General features: G+C 37.1%; 1 protein-coding gene and 8 non-coding genes across 9 annotated transcripts in view; 6 read left to right on the top strand and 3 right to left on the bottom strand.

The window, feature by feature from the left end:
* The first annotated feature begins 811 nt into the window (after positions 1 to 811).
* The window catches only part of sick (sickie), a 172,680-nt gene continuing 157,284 nt past the window's right edge, over positions 812 to 16,207 (top strand). The window contains exon 1 of the mRNA XM_017082734.3: positions 812 to 1,005. Within this exon, the coding sequence (XP_016938223.3) occupies positions 946 to 1,005 (60 nt within the window). The 5' untranslated portion in view covers positions 812 to 945. The remainder of the gene's footprint in view (positions 1,006 to 16,207) is intronic.
* Positions 4,263 to 4,402, top strand: LOC118876840 (U4 spliceosomal RNA). The gene has a single exon (XR_005013779.1). It is a non-coding gene; the product is annotated as a U4 spliceosomal RNA (small nuclear RNA).
* Positions 5,595 to 5,711, bottom strand: LOC118876848 (U5 spliceosomal RNA). The gene has a single exon (XR_005013787.1). It is a non-coding gene; the product is annotated as a U5 spliceosomal RNA (small nuclear RNA).
* Positions 6,727 to 6,922, top strand: LOC118876835 (U2 spliceosomal RNA). Its single transcript, XR_005013774.3, has one exon. It is a non-coding gene; the product is annotated as a U2 spliceosomal RNA (small nuclear RNA).
* LOC136116499 (U5 spliceosomal RNA) lies at positions 8,103 to 8,220 on the bottom strand. The gene has a single exon (XR_010653456.2). It is a non-coding gene; the product is annotated as a U5 spliceosomal RNA (small nuclear RNA).
* Positions 8,768 to 8,963, top strand: LOC118876837 (U2 spliceosomal RNA). The gene has a single exon (XR_005013776.3). It is a non-coding gene; the product is annotated as a U2 spliceosomal RNA (small nuclear RNA).
* LOC118876844 (U5 spliceosomal RNA) lies at positions 10,193 to 10,310 on the bottom strand. Its single transcript, XR_005013783.3, has one exon. It is a non-coding gene; the product is annotated as a U5 spliceosomal RNA (small nuclear RNA).
* Positions 11,091 to 11,286, top strand: LOC118876854 (U2 spliceosomal RNA). Its single transcript, XR_005013793.3, has one exon. It is a non-coding gene; the product is annotated as a U2 spliceosomal RNA (small nuclear RNA).
* LOC118876836 (U2 spliceosomal RNA) lies at positions 12,284 to 12,412 on the top strand. Its single transcript, XR_005013775.2, has one exon. It is a non-coding gene; the product is annotated as a U2 spliceosomal RNA (small nuclear RNA).

The raw sequence follows: 16,207 nt of genomic DNA, 5'->3' as shown, positions 1-16,207 counted from the left end.
TAAGATTTTAGCACCCGGTGTTTACGTTATTTATAACCCATAAACCAAGAAAACTCATTTTGGAAAATTTTACTTTAGCTCGGATTTTAGGTGTTGTAAGTATTTACCCATTGTAATGAGATTTTTAAAGTAATAATTCCACACTTTTAGGTCATTTTGTTTTCAATGAAGATTGAATAATAATTTAGAAGCCATTATTATAATCTCAATTTCATACAACTTTTACTAAAATGTCTTTTATTATTTACTACTTTTAATGAGTCGATTATCAAAACTATAACGAAAGAACCAGCACTCGATTTTTAATTAGATTGCCTTAGAACCCGAAATCCCTAAGCAAAAAATCAATATTCCCAGCATCACTTAGCCCCATAACCGCTCCTAATTGCTTGAATCCAACTGTATTCCAATGTCTTCTCAAAGTACATATTTGTGTGTGCGTGTTATTTGTTTCTGTCAGTGCCTTTGGGCCATTGCTCGATTCTTTGTGCGTTCTCGGCTTATAAATTTAGTCAAAGCACGTAGCGTAAACTTGGCAATAAATCCGTAAGCCCAACCGTCCATGGACCACCCCATATAATGTATATAAGTATATTCCTGACTTACACGCATCCCGCTGTGGAACACGTGGCGTATTAACAATATCGACATGAGTAAACAAGTGCCCAAGGGGGATCAGGGGGAGAATGAAGAAGTCTTTAGATTGCTTGAAGTAATTTACACTTTTGCAACTTTACAAACTTTGCAGGAAAAGAAACCCTCTTCCAAATAAGAAGGCAAAAAAGTGGAACGACAACAGAAATTAACACAAATGCCTCATAAACTGGCATATCTTGATGAACAGGAAAGGGACTCGGAACGGGAACCGGAAGTGCCACCCACCAGCCCAAGGACACGTGTTAAGTAGCCCTATCCATAGTCATTATCAGTGAACTGTGAGCAAACATGCCGAACCTCCATCACGTCGACTACAATCGAAAGTATTCCGCTACGGAAACGATTCAGGTAAGCTTCTTTAAATTTCTTTAGCATTTAAGTCGAATCGCCTGCTGGCGGGCATTAAAAAATACAACTTAAGTGCGATAATTAAAAATGAAACGAGCAATTTACGACCTGAGGATTTTGGCACGCGACCAAAGTTGTGGGAGTTTCCCAGTTCTCGATTTTTCACACCCAAGATACCGGGGTCAGGGGGTCAGTATAACCCCCGAATGGAGACCTTACGTTTGACTTGCTCCTCGACTTGATTGATGTGGACCAACGTTCTGTTGTTTGAGCAGAGCTCAACAAATTAATTGAAGACTTTTCGTGCTTTTTTCGACAATGGTAACCTGGGAGCAACCCCCAAGACACGCCTACTGTCCCGCTAATTGCTGTCATAAATTTTGAACTCAACTCGCAGGGAAACATTCTTTCGGCAAATTGTTATACTCTAACGCCGGGGAAATTGGTATAAGGGTGGTAGATGTGCTATTACCAAAGGGTTGTCTCAGGATAGCGGGTAGATTGAGCAATTAGAGAAAGGAATGGCTTAATATAAAGTGTTCTTAAGGGAATCAAAAAGGTTCTTAACTTTTTTAGATTGTAAAACTAAGGATATCCTTATTATGTGTCGTTTTTATAGATAGAAATTATATGACTAAGATTTCAGTGTAATAAATATTATGAACAATTTAAAAATGAACTTGTAGCGAATACGATTACATGCCCGTATAGGGGAATTTATTTAACAACTTTTTAAAGGTAATATTTAAGTTTGCATAAAATATTCCTATTGTTTTTATAAAAAGGTTTTGATTGAATTTGTAATAAATATTTGAAAATTGATTTTATCTCCATTTTAAAGAGTATATTTTCTTCGATTAAACTAGGATAGTGTTTCTGTTCAGCTCCCATTTGTTTTGGTTTGCATGTTGTCTCAGCTTTGGCTCTTCCCGCGACCACTTTCCCCGGCTTTCCCCGCACTTTCTCCCCTGTCACCCAGAAGGAAAATCGCAAAAAACAACGTCGGAAAAGTCTGTACTGTTGGCTGCTGTTGCTTTTTATTCCTGAGTTGCCGTTGTTTTGTTTTGCCTTCATAGGGAGTTTCCGGATTCCTTTGGTCCTGGGTTAAAACGAGATGGACATACACCGGGAGAAAGAGAGGGGGAGACTCCGTCTCTGAAACTTGATTAAGTAGTTTCCGCGTGCTTTTATTTGCACAATAAAAACATAACGGTTTTTTTGTATCGCTAGAGTTTCTCCTCTAGTATTAAAGTAGGGTGCAAAAAAAGCGCTAGAGCAAAATGTGTGAAGTGGACTTTTCCCGGGGATATTGCATCCCTCTTTTCGTTCCGGACGTGATGGCTGTTGCTATTTAAGCCGCTATTTTTATGGCTTTTGCGTTGGAATGATAACGTTATGACTCCATCTTCATTGTGACAAGTCGCGAACGTGGTTTAGTTAAAATGTCTGCTCATATGGGATCATATGGATGGTTGGTTTTTCCCCACTCATGGGATAAGCAGAACAAGATAGAAGCAAATAATATAAAGGCTAGGTATCTTAACGTATTATTCCTGGTTATTTATTTTAATCACATTAAAAATCATGATACACAAAAAACTAGTTTTATTTTTACTAAATTATTTTTACTGTCAAAAATAATACAAAAATAGTTGACCATTTATTTAAAAAGTTGCTACATTCAGAAAATTAAATATTGAATTTATTAAAATATTATATATAACATATCCAAGGCAAGATTCCTACAATTTAAGATTCTGAAATTTAAGAAATGTTTAGTTTTAAAGTACATAGTAAGATGTATATCTCTTCTCCCTTAAATAACTAAATTCGTTGCTATTTATGTTTCCCAACTCTCATTCATTTCCGCCTAAATACCACTAATAGTTTTTTGGTACTGCCTAAAGTTCGAGTATCTAAACGGTCTGTGATGTTAACGTAAATAGCGGCCATATGCCATTCTATACACCCGCAGACGACGCGGCCCATTAAAAATGATTACAGAAATGCCTTAGCACACCCACCCAGGAAAGTAATTTCACTTTTCGCCGCATATGCTGCCCGCTTGGAACATGCCTTTTTTTGGCCAGCTTTTTCTTTTTTTGGCAAAACAAACAACATAAATATGGATTTCTCATTAAAATGCCAAAGTTATGCCGGCACGTAGATGGAAATGCTGCGAGTCCTTCGAGTCCTGGGAGAGCGGCGCCTGCGCCTTCGATTTGTTTTGCTCTCCCCCAATGTCAATGTCGCGCTCTCTTAGCCACGTTTATGCTCTCTTGTTTGGCCAAGTCACGTGCTGCCATTGAAGGAATTTCTAGAATTTCACTGCCGGCTGGATCGTAAAGGAGAGCAGCCGGAAAAGATGGGGGGGCACTTCTCTTAACACTCAGCCGCCAGGACGCCAGGACAATGTGACGCATTTGTCATGAAACGGATTTCCGGTATTGTCGTCGCTGTCTCTGCCACCCCACTGTACACCCAAGCCCATACCCATCCGCACTTGGCTTTCCCTAGGAAAACTTGTTCAATTTTTTATGACAAAGCCGTGGAGAAGCGAAGAACGATGGAAAGTCGCTAAGGAAAAGGAAAAAAAGTTTGTCATGCCCGTCCGCAAAAGTGGCTATTTAGCATTTTAGAGTAGGCGAACATGACCTCAAGGAACCTTGTGTCCTTATTCTCCGCACCGCCCTGAATCCTTGGGGCCCCGACCTCTGAATCTTTCATTAATTGTATTTAGAATGCGGCGTCGAAAACAAGAACAAATAGAAATTTAAATGAAAGAAAATTTGCAATGAATTCTGGTAATGGGAACATTTTAAAGGTTTAAGTGTTTGTAAAAAGTTTAGTGGGACTTTTATAAAGAGTATTTGAAATATTGTAAAAGGGAGGTTTTTTTTTATTACGTATACATTAGGTATGTGCATCCATTTATGTTTTAAAAACTACATTATTGGATTTAATCCTTACAAATTGTTTATTGTTTGTTAGAATGGTATAAAATACTTTTTAGATCAGTAAACACAAGTTCCGCATTCTCTTTTAGGGATAGGTCTTGTTGGTCGTTAGGAAAGACACCCTTAAATGCATTATCTATTGTTTTCAAAACAGTAGGTATAACTACCAACCAGGTAGGAAGTCCTTAAAAAGTATGCAACGTTTCCCCCCTCCACGTTGCACCCTGCACTGCGTTAATAATTCCCAACTAGTTCTAGCCTATTTTGAGTGCAATAGGTTCTGATTCGGGCTTGAAAGTTATCTTTGCGCAGAGGCGATATCGTAACCAATGAAGTTCTACTGAGGTGCGATTATTGCTAGTTGAAAACTTTAACCAATACCCCGCCATGGGGACGTGAAATACCGTCCACTACGGCAATTTTTGGGAGCCCGAGAGGGCCATTAATAATACATTAAAACATTAGGTTAACAATATAAAGCACACTGAAAGTCTAGGTATGGCTGAGCTCAGCATCATTAAAATGTGTTGAAAGTAAACGCTATAAGGCTAAGTCTTGATGGGTCATTATCATTTAAATGAGCATATAACTAAGATACTTGGGATAACACTATGTAGGTTTAAAAAGGATTTGAAACCACACAAATGGCAAATCATTGTGTGAAACTAGTTTGCCCAAACTATTAATTTAAGCCATTTGAATCGAGGAACACTCAACCCTCAAACGAGGGAAAAGGGCTTAGGCAAATTAAACTTAATGATAACTCCCATTTAGCCTACTCCAGCTAAATTACAGTAACCATTCTGTGCATACAAATGCCTGTTGGTGTGTGAATGCGGGAAAATTCCCCGAACGTTCCTGACCGAAAATTACTGTCGCAATTTATGTTTATGTGACTGGAAACTTTTTCCACTGGCTAGATTTTTGTGTTTTTATAGTTCAAGTTCGACAGGGGGAGCAAACCAGATAAACGGAAACCTTTAACTTCTCTGTAAATTTACTACTTGGTTAGTTTTGGCTTTCGAAAAACTTTAGCCGAGCCTTTTTGGTTTTTCCTTTAGCATAAAAATAAAGCCAATTTAGAGACACACACAAAAAAGGAATGACCCCTCACAAAGTTCAGATTTTTCGATGCGTAACGTCGGTTTAACTCTAGAGACTGACTTGGCTGGCTGTGTCTTGTTTTCCTTTTTATGAACTAAACAAATGTAATTCCGAACCGTCCCATGACCCCAAACATATTTCATTTTTTACGCTTAGCCTACTTTTTGTCAATGCCAAGCATGTAGCACTGATTTGGATTGTTGGCCTTTTCTTGGATCGCCTCAATTTATGCGTTATTTATGCAAAACAATCCCGCATTGATGAAGAGGCTTTCCTCGAATGTAGCAAAGCCCCTGGAGCTTGAGCCTTGGGAAAAGCCGAGAAAGAGATAAAATAATTCAATTAAAATTTATGGGAATGGCAAAAAAGAAGGTGCGACGAAGGCTTCTGCTCTGTTTCTGTTACCACATTTACTTAAGAAATATTCAAAGACTTCGATTCACACAGCTTACATTGCCAAAGGAAACTTACCAAAAATTTAAATACCTAGTTATAAGTTATAAAGTTATCATAAATTGGCCCGGCAACATAAGTCACTAGGCACAAAGAAAAATTGAGTTTAGACTCATTAGAGTGTCCCTCTCCACGGAAATCTTTAGTAAAAGGCGAAAGATTTATTCGACAATTGAAGAGAAACCAGAGTAACTCAGGACCACAATTACTCTGTCTCTGGGTTCAGGATAGGCTAGAACTACTTGGGAATTATAAAATCAACTGTTAGGAAGTGCAATTGAAAGGGAGTATATTGAGTGCTTCTGTAAGGGATGGATTTGGAAGCAAAGCCGACACTTGGTAAGTGGTATATGTTTTTGAATATCAATGGTTACACCCGTTACTCGTAGAGTAAAAGGGTATACTAGATTCGTCGGAAAGTATGTAACAGGCAGAAGGAAGCGTTTCCGACCCCATAAAGTATATATGTTCTTGATCAGGATCACTAGCCGAGTCGATCTAGCCATGTCCGTCTGTCCGTCCGGATGAACGCTGAGATCTCGGAAACTATAAGAGCTAGGCTATTGAAAACGTTGGCTCCTACAGTTTTGATGTTAGAATAAAAATTTTAACTGAAATGTATTGTTCTAATAAATACCTATCAATTGACCCGAAAAAAATTTGCCACGCCCACTCTAACGCCCATAACGTTTAAGTCTGTCAGCCGCCGGTAGGTGGCGCATTTTAATCTCGCTTTGCTGCTTGCATATCTCCATTTTCCTTTGGTCCCTTAAGTTGAGTAACGGGTATCTGATAGTCGGGGTACTCGACTATAGCGTTCTTCCTTGTTTTTAATACATATTGTTGATGTGTAGCTTTACTTGTAGATTGTAGTATATGGGTTAGTTTCCTTATAGATCAATTTAATTTCGTCTTGCTGCTTTGATTATATATCGCCAGACTATATCAAAGGAACTGGGAAAATCTTTACTATCTGAACGTTTGTACTGAAATAGTTATTTTGGCATTATTATCCACAAGTCAAAACTTCAATGTTAATACACCCCATATTGAATATTCTTTTAGGGAACAAAATTGTAAATGCCAAAGAGTGCAGTATTCATCCCCAAAAGTATATAACAGTATTTGTTTTCATTTTCAAGTACCGTAATTCTCAACTGGTTCTAGCTGCACTTGAGTCAAGCCCCTACATTTTCTAGCAGTAGTTATCGCTTCTCGGCCTTATGGCTAAGATCAAAGTGTAGTATCTGTTCTTATCAGCTTAACATCTGATAGTTCCTCCATTGGAGGACAACAAATGTTAAACTGATTTTTGGAATTAGACGGAGTGCTAGGGGCTTGCTCCACCTCTGTCACGGGTTGGCCCGGTATTGCAGTACCGCCGGGATTTCGGCCCAACTGAATTATAAATTTTACATATTACTTGGGGAAAAAACAAAGCTCCATATTGAGTAGTGAAGTCCTTGCTGATTTTATGTTGAAAGTAGATTCTCCAGGATGGTTTTCTGCTCACAAATGTCAAAGTCCGCATGTTTAAATGCTTAATTTAAAAGTTACAAATTTTCAACCGCCTTTAAATAGATCAAATTTGGAAATAGTAGCTATCGACTCGACGTTCCATTAAAAGTTGGAAAAATATGATGTCTTCAAGAAAGTTAAGACACTGTGTCTTACTTTAATCTGCATAAAAATGCTTAGATACAATCAGTTATATGAGGAAAGCCAAATTTCCGAATCTTTAGTTTCAAAATCTTATGCCATCGAAGTTGACATAGAAACCTCTTCGCACAAAGTTTGGGTATAATCAGATTTCTGTCACCACCCACTTCTAAAACTATGCAAATCGTAATTATATCTTATAACTACCATAGGAAAATGGTTGAAGTAATTATTTCTTATAAAACATTTTTTCTTATTTGTTTCATTGAGACCATACCAGGTTAGTTTTGGTTATTTTATTGTTTTTCGTCTCGGTGATTTGCTTGGGCACTTTCTCACTGGCATTTGAAAAATCTTCACGATGAGAACGTTTGTACTGCTACTTCTTTTGCTTTTGGCTTTACTATCCACAACATTAGCTGCTCGTGCAAGCCAATGGCGTAAAAAGTGCGGCAGATATCATGAGTCCTGCTTTAAAAATGGTGCGGGGCAATGTGTGGATTCACGCGGAGTTCGCTGTGGAAGTGCTCAAGGCTCAATTGACCTTCTTGTAAGACAGTGAATGTGTTAAAACTTACAAATAAAAGTCTTATATAAAGTGCAGGAACTTATTTGTGGGGTATTAGCTGATTTTTATTTTCAAACAAACAAAAATAGTTTCATTGTTAAGTGCATTATGATATGAAATAGAATCATTGGATTTGTCTCTGCATCTCGGATGTACGCCCGACTTCATTTGATAAGGAGCTTGCAATGTTGTTGCGGCTTGACAAGTACTCAACAAGTGACTTCCATTCCATTTCTTAAAAACAAAAACCATGTTAAACCAACTTCACAAAAGGTACAAATACCTCTCCTGCAAAAATGTCTGGTAAATAATATACCGGTAACTTTTGTTTTTAATTTATAATCAATGTGCCCGGTAACATAAGTTACTAGGCCTGAAAAAATTCAGTTTAGACTCATTAGAGTGTCCCTCTCCACGGAAATCTTTAGTAAAAGGCGAAAGATTTATTCGACATTTGAAGAGAAACCAGAGTGACTTTACACCCTAAAACTCTCTGTCTCTGGGTTCAGTAACGGTCAGAACTAGTTGAGAATTATAGTTTTACTTTTGAGGAAGGACTGCAAAACCACGGCAGTAGTCCTTAATTTGTTGGCCGGCTACCTGGGTTCACTTATCGAAGGAACGTCATTTTATCCCTTATTGAAAAATGTGAATATGACATGCTTTAATCCGAGACCAAAATAACTTTTAACTTCGTCTTGCTTATCTAATTGTAAAATTGTATTTTGGAACGCTTTTGTGTTTATAAACAACATTAAATTTTTTGCAATGAACGTTTCTTATCTACTGATTACTTTGGCCTTATGTCACATGACTGCTGCTCGCTACCCCTTACCATTCGGCGCGAGATACCTTTACCTACCTGCACACAGGATTAGCCAAGGACTCTTTTGACATGCTAGGCATGCAATCCCTTAAATATGCAATAATGATTTTGTTTGTATCCATTTTCAAATTTTATAATTCTCAAGTGATTCTAGCTTCATTTGAGTGCAGTCATCTGCTGTGAAATGTCCTAGTTATCGCTTCTCGGCCTTATGGCTAAGATCAAAGTGTAGTATCTGTTCTTATCAGCTTAACATCTGATAGTTCCTCCATTGGAGGACAACAAATGTTAAACTGATTTTTGGAATCAGACGGAGTGCTAGGAGCTTGCTCCACCTCTGCCGCGGGTTGGCCCGGTATTGCAGTACCGCCGGGATTTTGGCCCATCTGAATTATACATTTAACATTGTATTTGTGGAGAAAAACAGCACCCTATTAACTAGTGGAGTCCTTGAAGTTTCTTTATTGAAAACAACTTCTATGTACATTCTGATGAAATTGGAATAGTGTTTATCCTTGGGGCATTCCTATGGATTTGCTTTTTTTAATACATTTTTGGCATACTTGTTCCAAAATCGTATTGTATGTTTTTATTATACCTGTTTTCTAATTTCTTTTGCGTGACGCCTATTCCAGATTGATATAACTTAATCAGACCGAATAAAGTACTTATATTCTTGAGCAGTATCATTAGATGAGTTTTTAAGCCAAGTTCGTCCGTCCGTCATAAAACAAACTTTACAAATCGTTTTTTGTGTTTACCCCAATCAAGAGAAAAATGCTTGCTTATTGGTGGACTAATTCCATAGGACTTTTGCGCAGATAAAAAAAAACTTACACCTTTGGAGATAACAAAATATATAACTTCGACCAAAGCGATTTCTGTGTCACCATCCGATGTTGAATCTTTGCAAGTCTTAATTTATTATGTACACTCTGATCGAGTGACATTCAAAGCAAATATAGGTTAGTTTTGGTTATTTTATTGTAACATTTTATTTCGTCTCGGCGATTTGCTTAGTAACATCGTTTACATCAGTTACTTTCTAAGAGGTACTTGGAAAATCTTCATGAGGTCGTTTGTAGTAATAGTTACTTTGGTTTCGGCTTTACTATCCACAGCCCAAGCTATTCGTGTAAACCGATGGCGTCAAAAGTGCGGTAGATGGAATCAGTCCTGTTATAGAAATAGTGCGGGGCAATGTCTAGACTCACGCGGAAATCGCTGTGGAAGTGCTCAAGGCTCTATAGATGTTTTTGTAAGGCAGTGAATGGGTAAAAAATTTGAAATAAAACTCTTACTGTAATTATAAAAGCATATTTTTTCTCTGAGGAAACTAAAAATGCCAAAGGTGCAGAAAACATTTCCAAAGGTGCAAGGGCATTTTAGGGATATAAACTGATTTTTTTTTGTCTCCGCATCTTTGATGTTTGGGGGGACTTTACTTTTAAGTTGTTGAGGCTTATCAAGTACTCAACAAATGTTTTTAAAAAAAGAAACATTTCATATAAATCAAAAACCAAGTTCAACCCAACTTTACTTTCGCTATTGCACAAAGTTTGCTTAAGGAGGGGTAGAAATCCTCTAATATTTTTTAAATTTATGGTTTATTGGCCCGGTAACATATGATACCAGGCCTGAAAAAATTGAGTTTAGACTCATTAGAGTGTCCCTCTCCACGGAAATCTTTAGTAAAAGGCGAAAGATTTATTCGACAATTGAAGAGAAACCAGAGTGATTTCAAACCAATTAAACTGAGATTCTAGGTTTGGTGTAGGCCAGAACTTGTTGAGAATTATAATTATACTTTTGAATAAGGGCTGCAAACCCAAAACACTAGTCCTAAATTCGTTGGTCAGCTACCTGGGTTCACTTTTGTAAGGAGTGTCACATTATCTCTCATTGTAAAATTTGTATATGGGATGCCTTAATCCGAGACAGAAAGAATATTTATTTTCGTCTTGCCTATCTAATTGAAAAAAATCAGTTTTGGCACGCTTGTATGTTTATAAACCACGTTAAGTCGACCTATTTTTCAGACTCTCTCATTAGTTTCACGATGAAGATTTATTTTCTACTGATTACCTTGGCCTTATATCACATTACTGAGGCTGCTGCTCTCTCACATTCAAAACAAAAGTGTGGCATTTGGATTGATCATTGCCATGTTAATAAATCGGGGAAGTGTAAGCGCCTTGACGGAAGCGACTGTTCACGCAAAGGAATTGTAGAGACGTTTCCAAAGTATATTCGGGAATAAACAAGTTAAATTATATCAAAATCTTATTTATATAATGTTCGGGCAATCGGAGCGTATTTTCAATGGCAACTATAACCATTCTGCGGGAGATACCTTTACCTACCTGAGTATTTACCTTACAGGATTAGGACTATTTTCACTTGCAAGGGAAGCAACCCCCTAAATATAATGATTTTTGTTTTGTCCATTTTCATCTATAATTCTCAACTGGTTCTAGCGACATTTGAGTGTAGTCCTCTTCTGTGAAATGTCCTAGTTATCGCTTCTCGGCCTTATGGCTAAGATCAAAGTGTAGTATCTGTTCTTATCAGCTTAACATCTGATAGTTCCTCCATTGGAGGACAACAAATGTTAAACTGATTTTTGCATCTAGACGGAGTGCTAGGGGCTTGCTCCACCTCTGTCACGGGTTGGCCCGGTATTGCAGTACCGCCGGGACTTCGGCCCAACTGAATAATAAATATAACTGTTTGTGGAAAAACACAGCTCCTCATTGAGCATTGAAGTCCTTGCTGTTCCTCATTGAAAGCAATTTCTATGTAACATGCAAATTGAAAGGATGTCTGCCAGGATAGTTTTCTGCTGACATTGCAAGAGTGTCCTTGGCCTTGCTTCTCTGGATTGGTTTATTTGGGCGGAGACAAGCTGCTTTTTAGTTTCTGTCTGTCGAAAATTGTTTTGCAGCTCGTCGCGTTGTCAAGTGATTTGGAAAATTGAATTGATTAATTGTTTTGTCAAATGTTGGCACTTATCCCTGAGTGGCGGATGGTTAGATTTACTGTATTGATTGCCCACAATCTGTAAGTTTGAGAACCGAAGTACTTTTAATGGCAGCCTGGAGTTTTGCCACACAAACTTTTTTATGTGCTGCACGAGTGTTGACTTTGATTGTTAGGTTGATAAGTCCCTGACAAGTAATGTTCTGAATTAAACAAACGACATTCAAATTGTGTGTTGCAGTAATAAGGTCGTGATTTCGTAAGGGCGTTTTCATTATATATTTTATAGGTATTTTTTTGAATATATTTTTATTTTTATCTAATATTTGGTTTAATTTTTTCAAGTACTTGGAAACAAAAAAACATAGTATATGTGAATATAAAGGTTACAAACCCAAAATAAGCTATAGGTATGAACATGAAATAAGCTAAACGTATTTAAGTATTGTTTTAACATTTTCAGAAAACTATTTTAAATGTTATGGCATAAAATATATTAGAAACTAAATTCGAGATACATTTTTAAATAGATCTTAAATAATTAAGTAACTAAAAAATTGATCTGAGTTGGTGTAAAACTGTAAAACCATTGAACCATTTTGGTTCCTAAGACTCTGTGCTTTAACACAGCGAATATGTTTTCACCTCAGGATGTAAGCATCCTGGAATAACAATTCCCAACAAGTTCTAGCTTAATTTCAAGAACCTTCTACATCTTGGGGTGGGTTAGTTATCGCTTCTCGGCCTTATGGCTAAGATCAAAGTGTAGTATCTGTTCTTATCAGCTTAACATCTGATAGTTCCCCCGGTATTGCAGTACCGCCGGGACTTCGGCCCAATTGAATAATAAATATAACCAACGAAGTCTTGAACCGTGATTAGGGCGGCACCTATTTTGAGCGCTGTTTTTGCCATCGCCATCTATATGTGAAAACCTGCCTAAAGGACTTCCTTTATGTGTATACCGAATAAGGACTCAAACCAGCATTCCGAAAATTTCCCGTTGAAGGACAATAAGGTTTGTGCATTGACTGCCGACTTGACACAAAAAGGACACCCGGCTTGTGTCCTTACTAGGCGATTATTTTACACATTCTGAAAATGCTTTTTACGTTGTTTCGTGAAGGACAAAATACTGGGAAGTTACATATTTAGTATAAAAATAAAAATTGAGGTGGTAGAACTGACTAAACAACATTTTTTACAACAAGATCAATTCTTAGGCATTTGTGGAATTGTCACCCAAGCACTATTTCCTTTTTTCCCATTTTTACCAACGAAGTGATTAAATAAGATTGCATTTGAGCAATTCCGAATCTTAGGGGAATTCATTTGTATATTGTATTTTCGTATTTATTTTTTGTTTGGTATTTTTTTTACCAAACATTTTGTATTAAAAACTTTAACAATAAAAAAAAATTCGCTTTTAAAAATCTTGACTGGGGGGGAAAAGCAAAAGGGAAGGAACCAGTCTTATCAAGCCTCAGAATTTTGCATGAATTTAAATTTCGTGATAAGCTCCACGGATTCAAAAAAATGTTTTGCCATTTGCATTCAGTATTAGTCGACATGAGCTGGTTGGCATGGACGGTCGCTCAACGGTGAATGGTTTTCAACAAATTGAACACTCAGATTTCTGTAGCCAAACAACCTGGAGTTTACCTCAAAAAAAAATGAAATTTTATCTCATCAACCGTTAAAGGTTTCCACTGGCTGTGACGGCAGCCAATAGAGGAACATTAGCTTATTAGCTCCAATGCCTTCTGGTGTTGCGTCTCCACTGACAGTTCGCAAGTCTAGACGACCAAGTGTTCTTATAGCAGGAAATGATACCTTAGTAACATTATTGTTTATACATATTTACACGTCTCAAACTATTATGCCCGAGTCGACCAATTGAAAGTTTAAGTTCGTCATTATCTTGAAGTGGACAGTTTAAGTTAAGAAAGTGAAAGCAGACGCTTGTCTTCGTCTTAGATCGGACTAGATAATTTTAGATAAGATTTCTTTAATTATTTTCATTGGGTATTTAAACTTTGTAATATACATATTTCATCAATCATCGAGAGTATCAACAAATTGTAAAAAGATAAACTTAATTGACAAATTTAACTCTTTCTCTAAAGTTGAAAAAATAAAGTCTTCAATTTTTCAGGCTACCCTGCGTTTGATCAAATTACGAGTAAAATTTTGTCCATGTAAATTAATTAAAGTTTTTGGCGTTCATCGAAAATGTCAACCGGAAGTTCATGCCCTACTGCCTTACTGTTGCTATGCAGAGTAGCTTTAAAACTACTTCTCACAATTTTTATTGAGCGATAAGCGTCACCAATTTCTAAGGAAATATTTCCTACCCCGTTTTTTTGCCAACAGTGGAAACAGAACACATAGAATTCAGTGCCAGCGTAAGAATTTCTTATATTGTTACAAGAAATTCTATGTGTTCCGTTTCCGCAATCTCTGCAAGCCGAATTTAAATTTTAAATATCCCTTATTTTTCCTTACGCAGTTGAGAAAAATGCGTAATTAAAAAGCTGACTTTTGAAAAGTGTTGCGACTCTTTCAGTTTACCTTTTACCTCGTATTATCTACGCCCATTTTCAATTTCTTTCATCGTTTCCGGCTTTCTATCTTCGTTTTGCATAAATTTTCACTTTGTTTTTATCAAAGTCTGTCCTTAATTCTTCCACTCGTCGTTTTTTTAACTTGCCTTTTGTTTTGTCCATGTGCCTGAGATTTTTCCATTGAGATAATATTTTGTTGTCGCCGTTGCCTTGTTTTTTAATCCTTTAGCCATTGACTGCGACAACGAAGGACCCTTTTTTTGTTTGTGTTGTCCTGCGTCCTGGTTGACTGCATACACGCGACGCGACTCGACGGACATTTTATAGTTATTGCCCCGAAAATTCCCTAGATGGTTTCATCCATTTTCTATGCCGTTTTGCTTTTATTTTGTTTGAATGAATGTGCAGGTCCGTGCATGGAAATTGGGGCTCTATTGTTTTATGGTCGCAACGGGGAGTTATCAATGCATAGACCTAGACACATGATGAACAAGTTATGTAGAAATGGCTGGGCTTTTAGACTGAGAAGGGTGGAAAACAAACATCATTCGAGATCATCTTTCTTCGGTTTTATGGAGGCTTTTACTCATGTATGAGACTAATCAAGTTGGTGATAAAAGGAAATAATGAACATTTAAATTGTTGATTGTTGATTGGAACTGGGCACGCCGAAGAGTCACAAGAAAGGAGTGGGATTATGGAATTTGTGTATTTTTTACAACTGATTTACTTTTACAGCGAATGTATGAAATTCGAATTTATCATTCTGTTTTTTAAGTATCATGAAGAATTTATTCTAATATTTGAGGTGCAGATCGATTATTTATAAAAAAATGTAGTTTGCAGAATATGATATACCATTTATGACAGTTCATCAATTTAAATCCTTGAATCAATTTTTACAAGTATTAGTCAAAACCTGTTTAAACTTTTTTATTTTCCAAATATGAGTGAGTCTTTGTGAAACGTATCGAGATTTACTTTATGGTCTTATTTTTATGACGACAATATATTATTTATATAGGATTTAAAAAAATAATAAAAATTAATAATCCATTTGAATGAAGCAAAGATATGGCGATGTCTTTTCTTGTTAAGTTTATGTATAACTTTATAATGCATGGTGTAAAAAAAATTCTTCTTCAATATTATTTTAGCCAACCTTTCAGATAAAAATAACTCCCATAATATGATATACCATATATGATACACCAAATAATTAAGAAAATTGTAATACTTATCAGTGTAACAATTTAGATTCTTGAAACAATTTCTTCAAGTCAAAACCTGTTTCCACTTTTTTTTTGATTTTGGTAAAGACTGTAAACTGTAAGTAAATAACGCATTATTTATTCCGAGAAGAAACAAATTTTTAAGCCTGTTGACTCTAAAAAATTGTTTATAATGTTTTGTGTAAAATGCCTGTTCACCTTGAAGCATCAGGTTATTATTTCTTGTGATTCTTAGAAAAAACACCTACTAAGTTCATGCAAAGAACCCTCGTTTCCAGTCGAGGATATTTCTTGAAGCGCTAAAAAAATATCCCCTTGGTGACATTTCCCCTAGCCGGCAGTGACGTCACGCATCAACCTGTTAAACCTGTGGCATTCAACGGTAAACGAAGCAAGGACCTAGCACAAGGCTAAGCGGGAGAATATTTCCCCCGAAGAGGAGGAAGAGAGAGCGAGTCCTTCAACCCTCGTCCTGAACTGGTGGTGCATTGAACCAAAGCCGGTTGGAGGGCGGATATCCTCGAAGGCTAAGGTCAATTGCAGTCGGCGAAGGGGAAAACCGGCGGCATTTCCAGTGAGCGTGGAATGTCCTTTTTGGGAAATTTCCCTGTTGCTCGGTGTTTTTATGGCTTCGCCGAGTCCTTCGAGGTCCTGCCAGTGCTTATTTGTCTGTGGTGGCGCGCACTTCGCTTTCACCGCTCGACGGACGCGTTCGGCATTTGGTTTTCACTTTGCCGCTTTTTTGCGTCATTTCGTGAGTTTCGGGGTCCTGGCCCAAAAGGAACTGGACATTCTTTACCAACTGTGGATTATCATAAAGAAATGTGTTCCTCGACCGCCGACAACCTGTGCAAAAAAGT

Source organism: Drosophila suzukii, chromosome 2L (genome assembly GCF_043229965.1).
Source record: "Drosophila suzukii chromosome 2L, CBGP_Dsuzu_IsoJpt1.0, whole genome shotgun sequence".
Lineage (NCBI taxonomy): Eukaryota > Metazoa > Arthropoda > Insecta > Diptera > Drosophilidae > Drosophila > Drosophila suzukii.
This window is presented reverse-complemented; position numbering and strand designations above follow the sequence as displayed.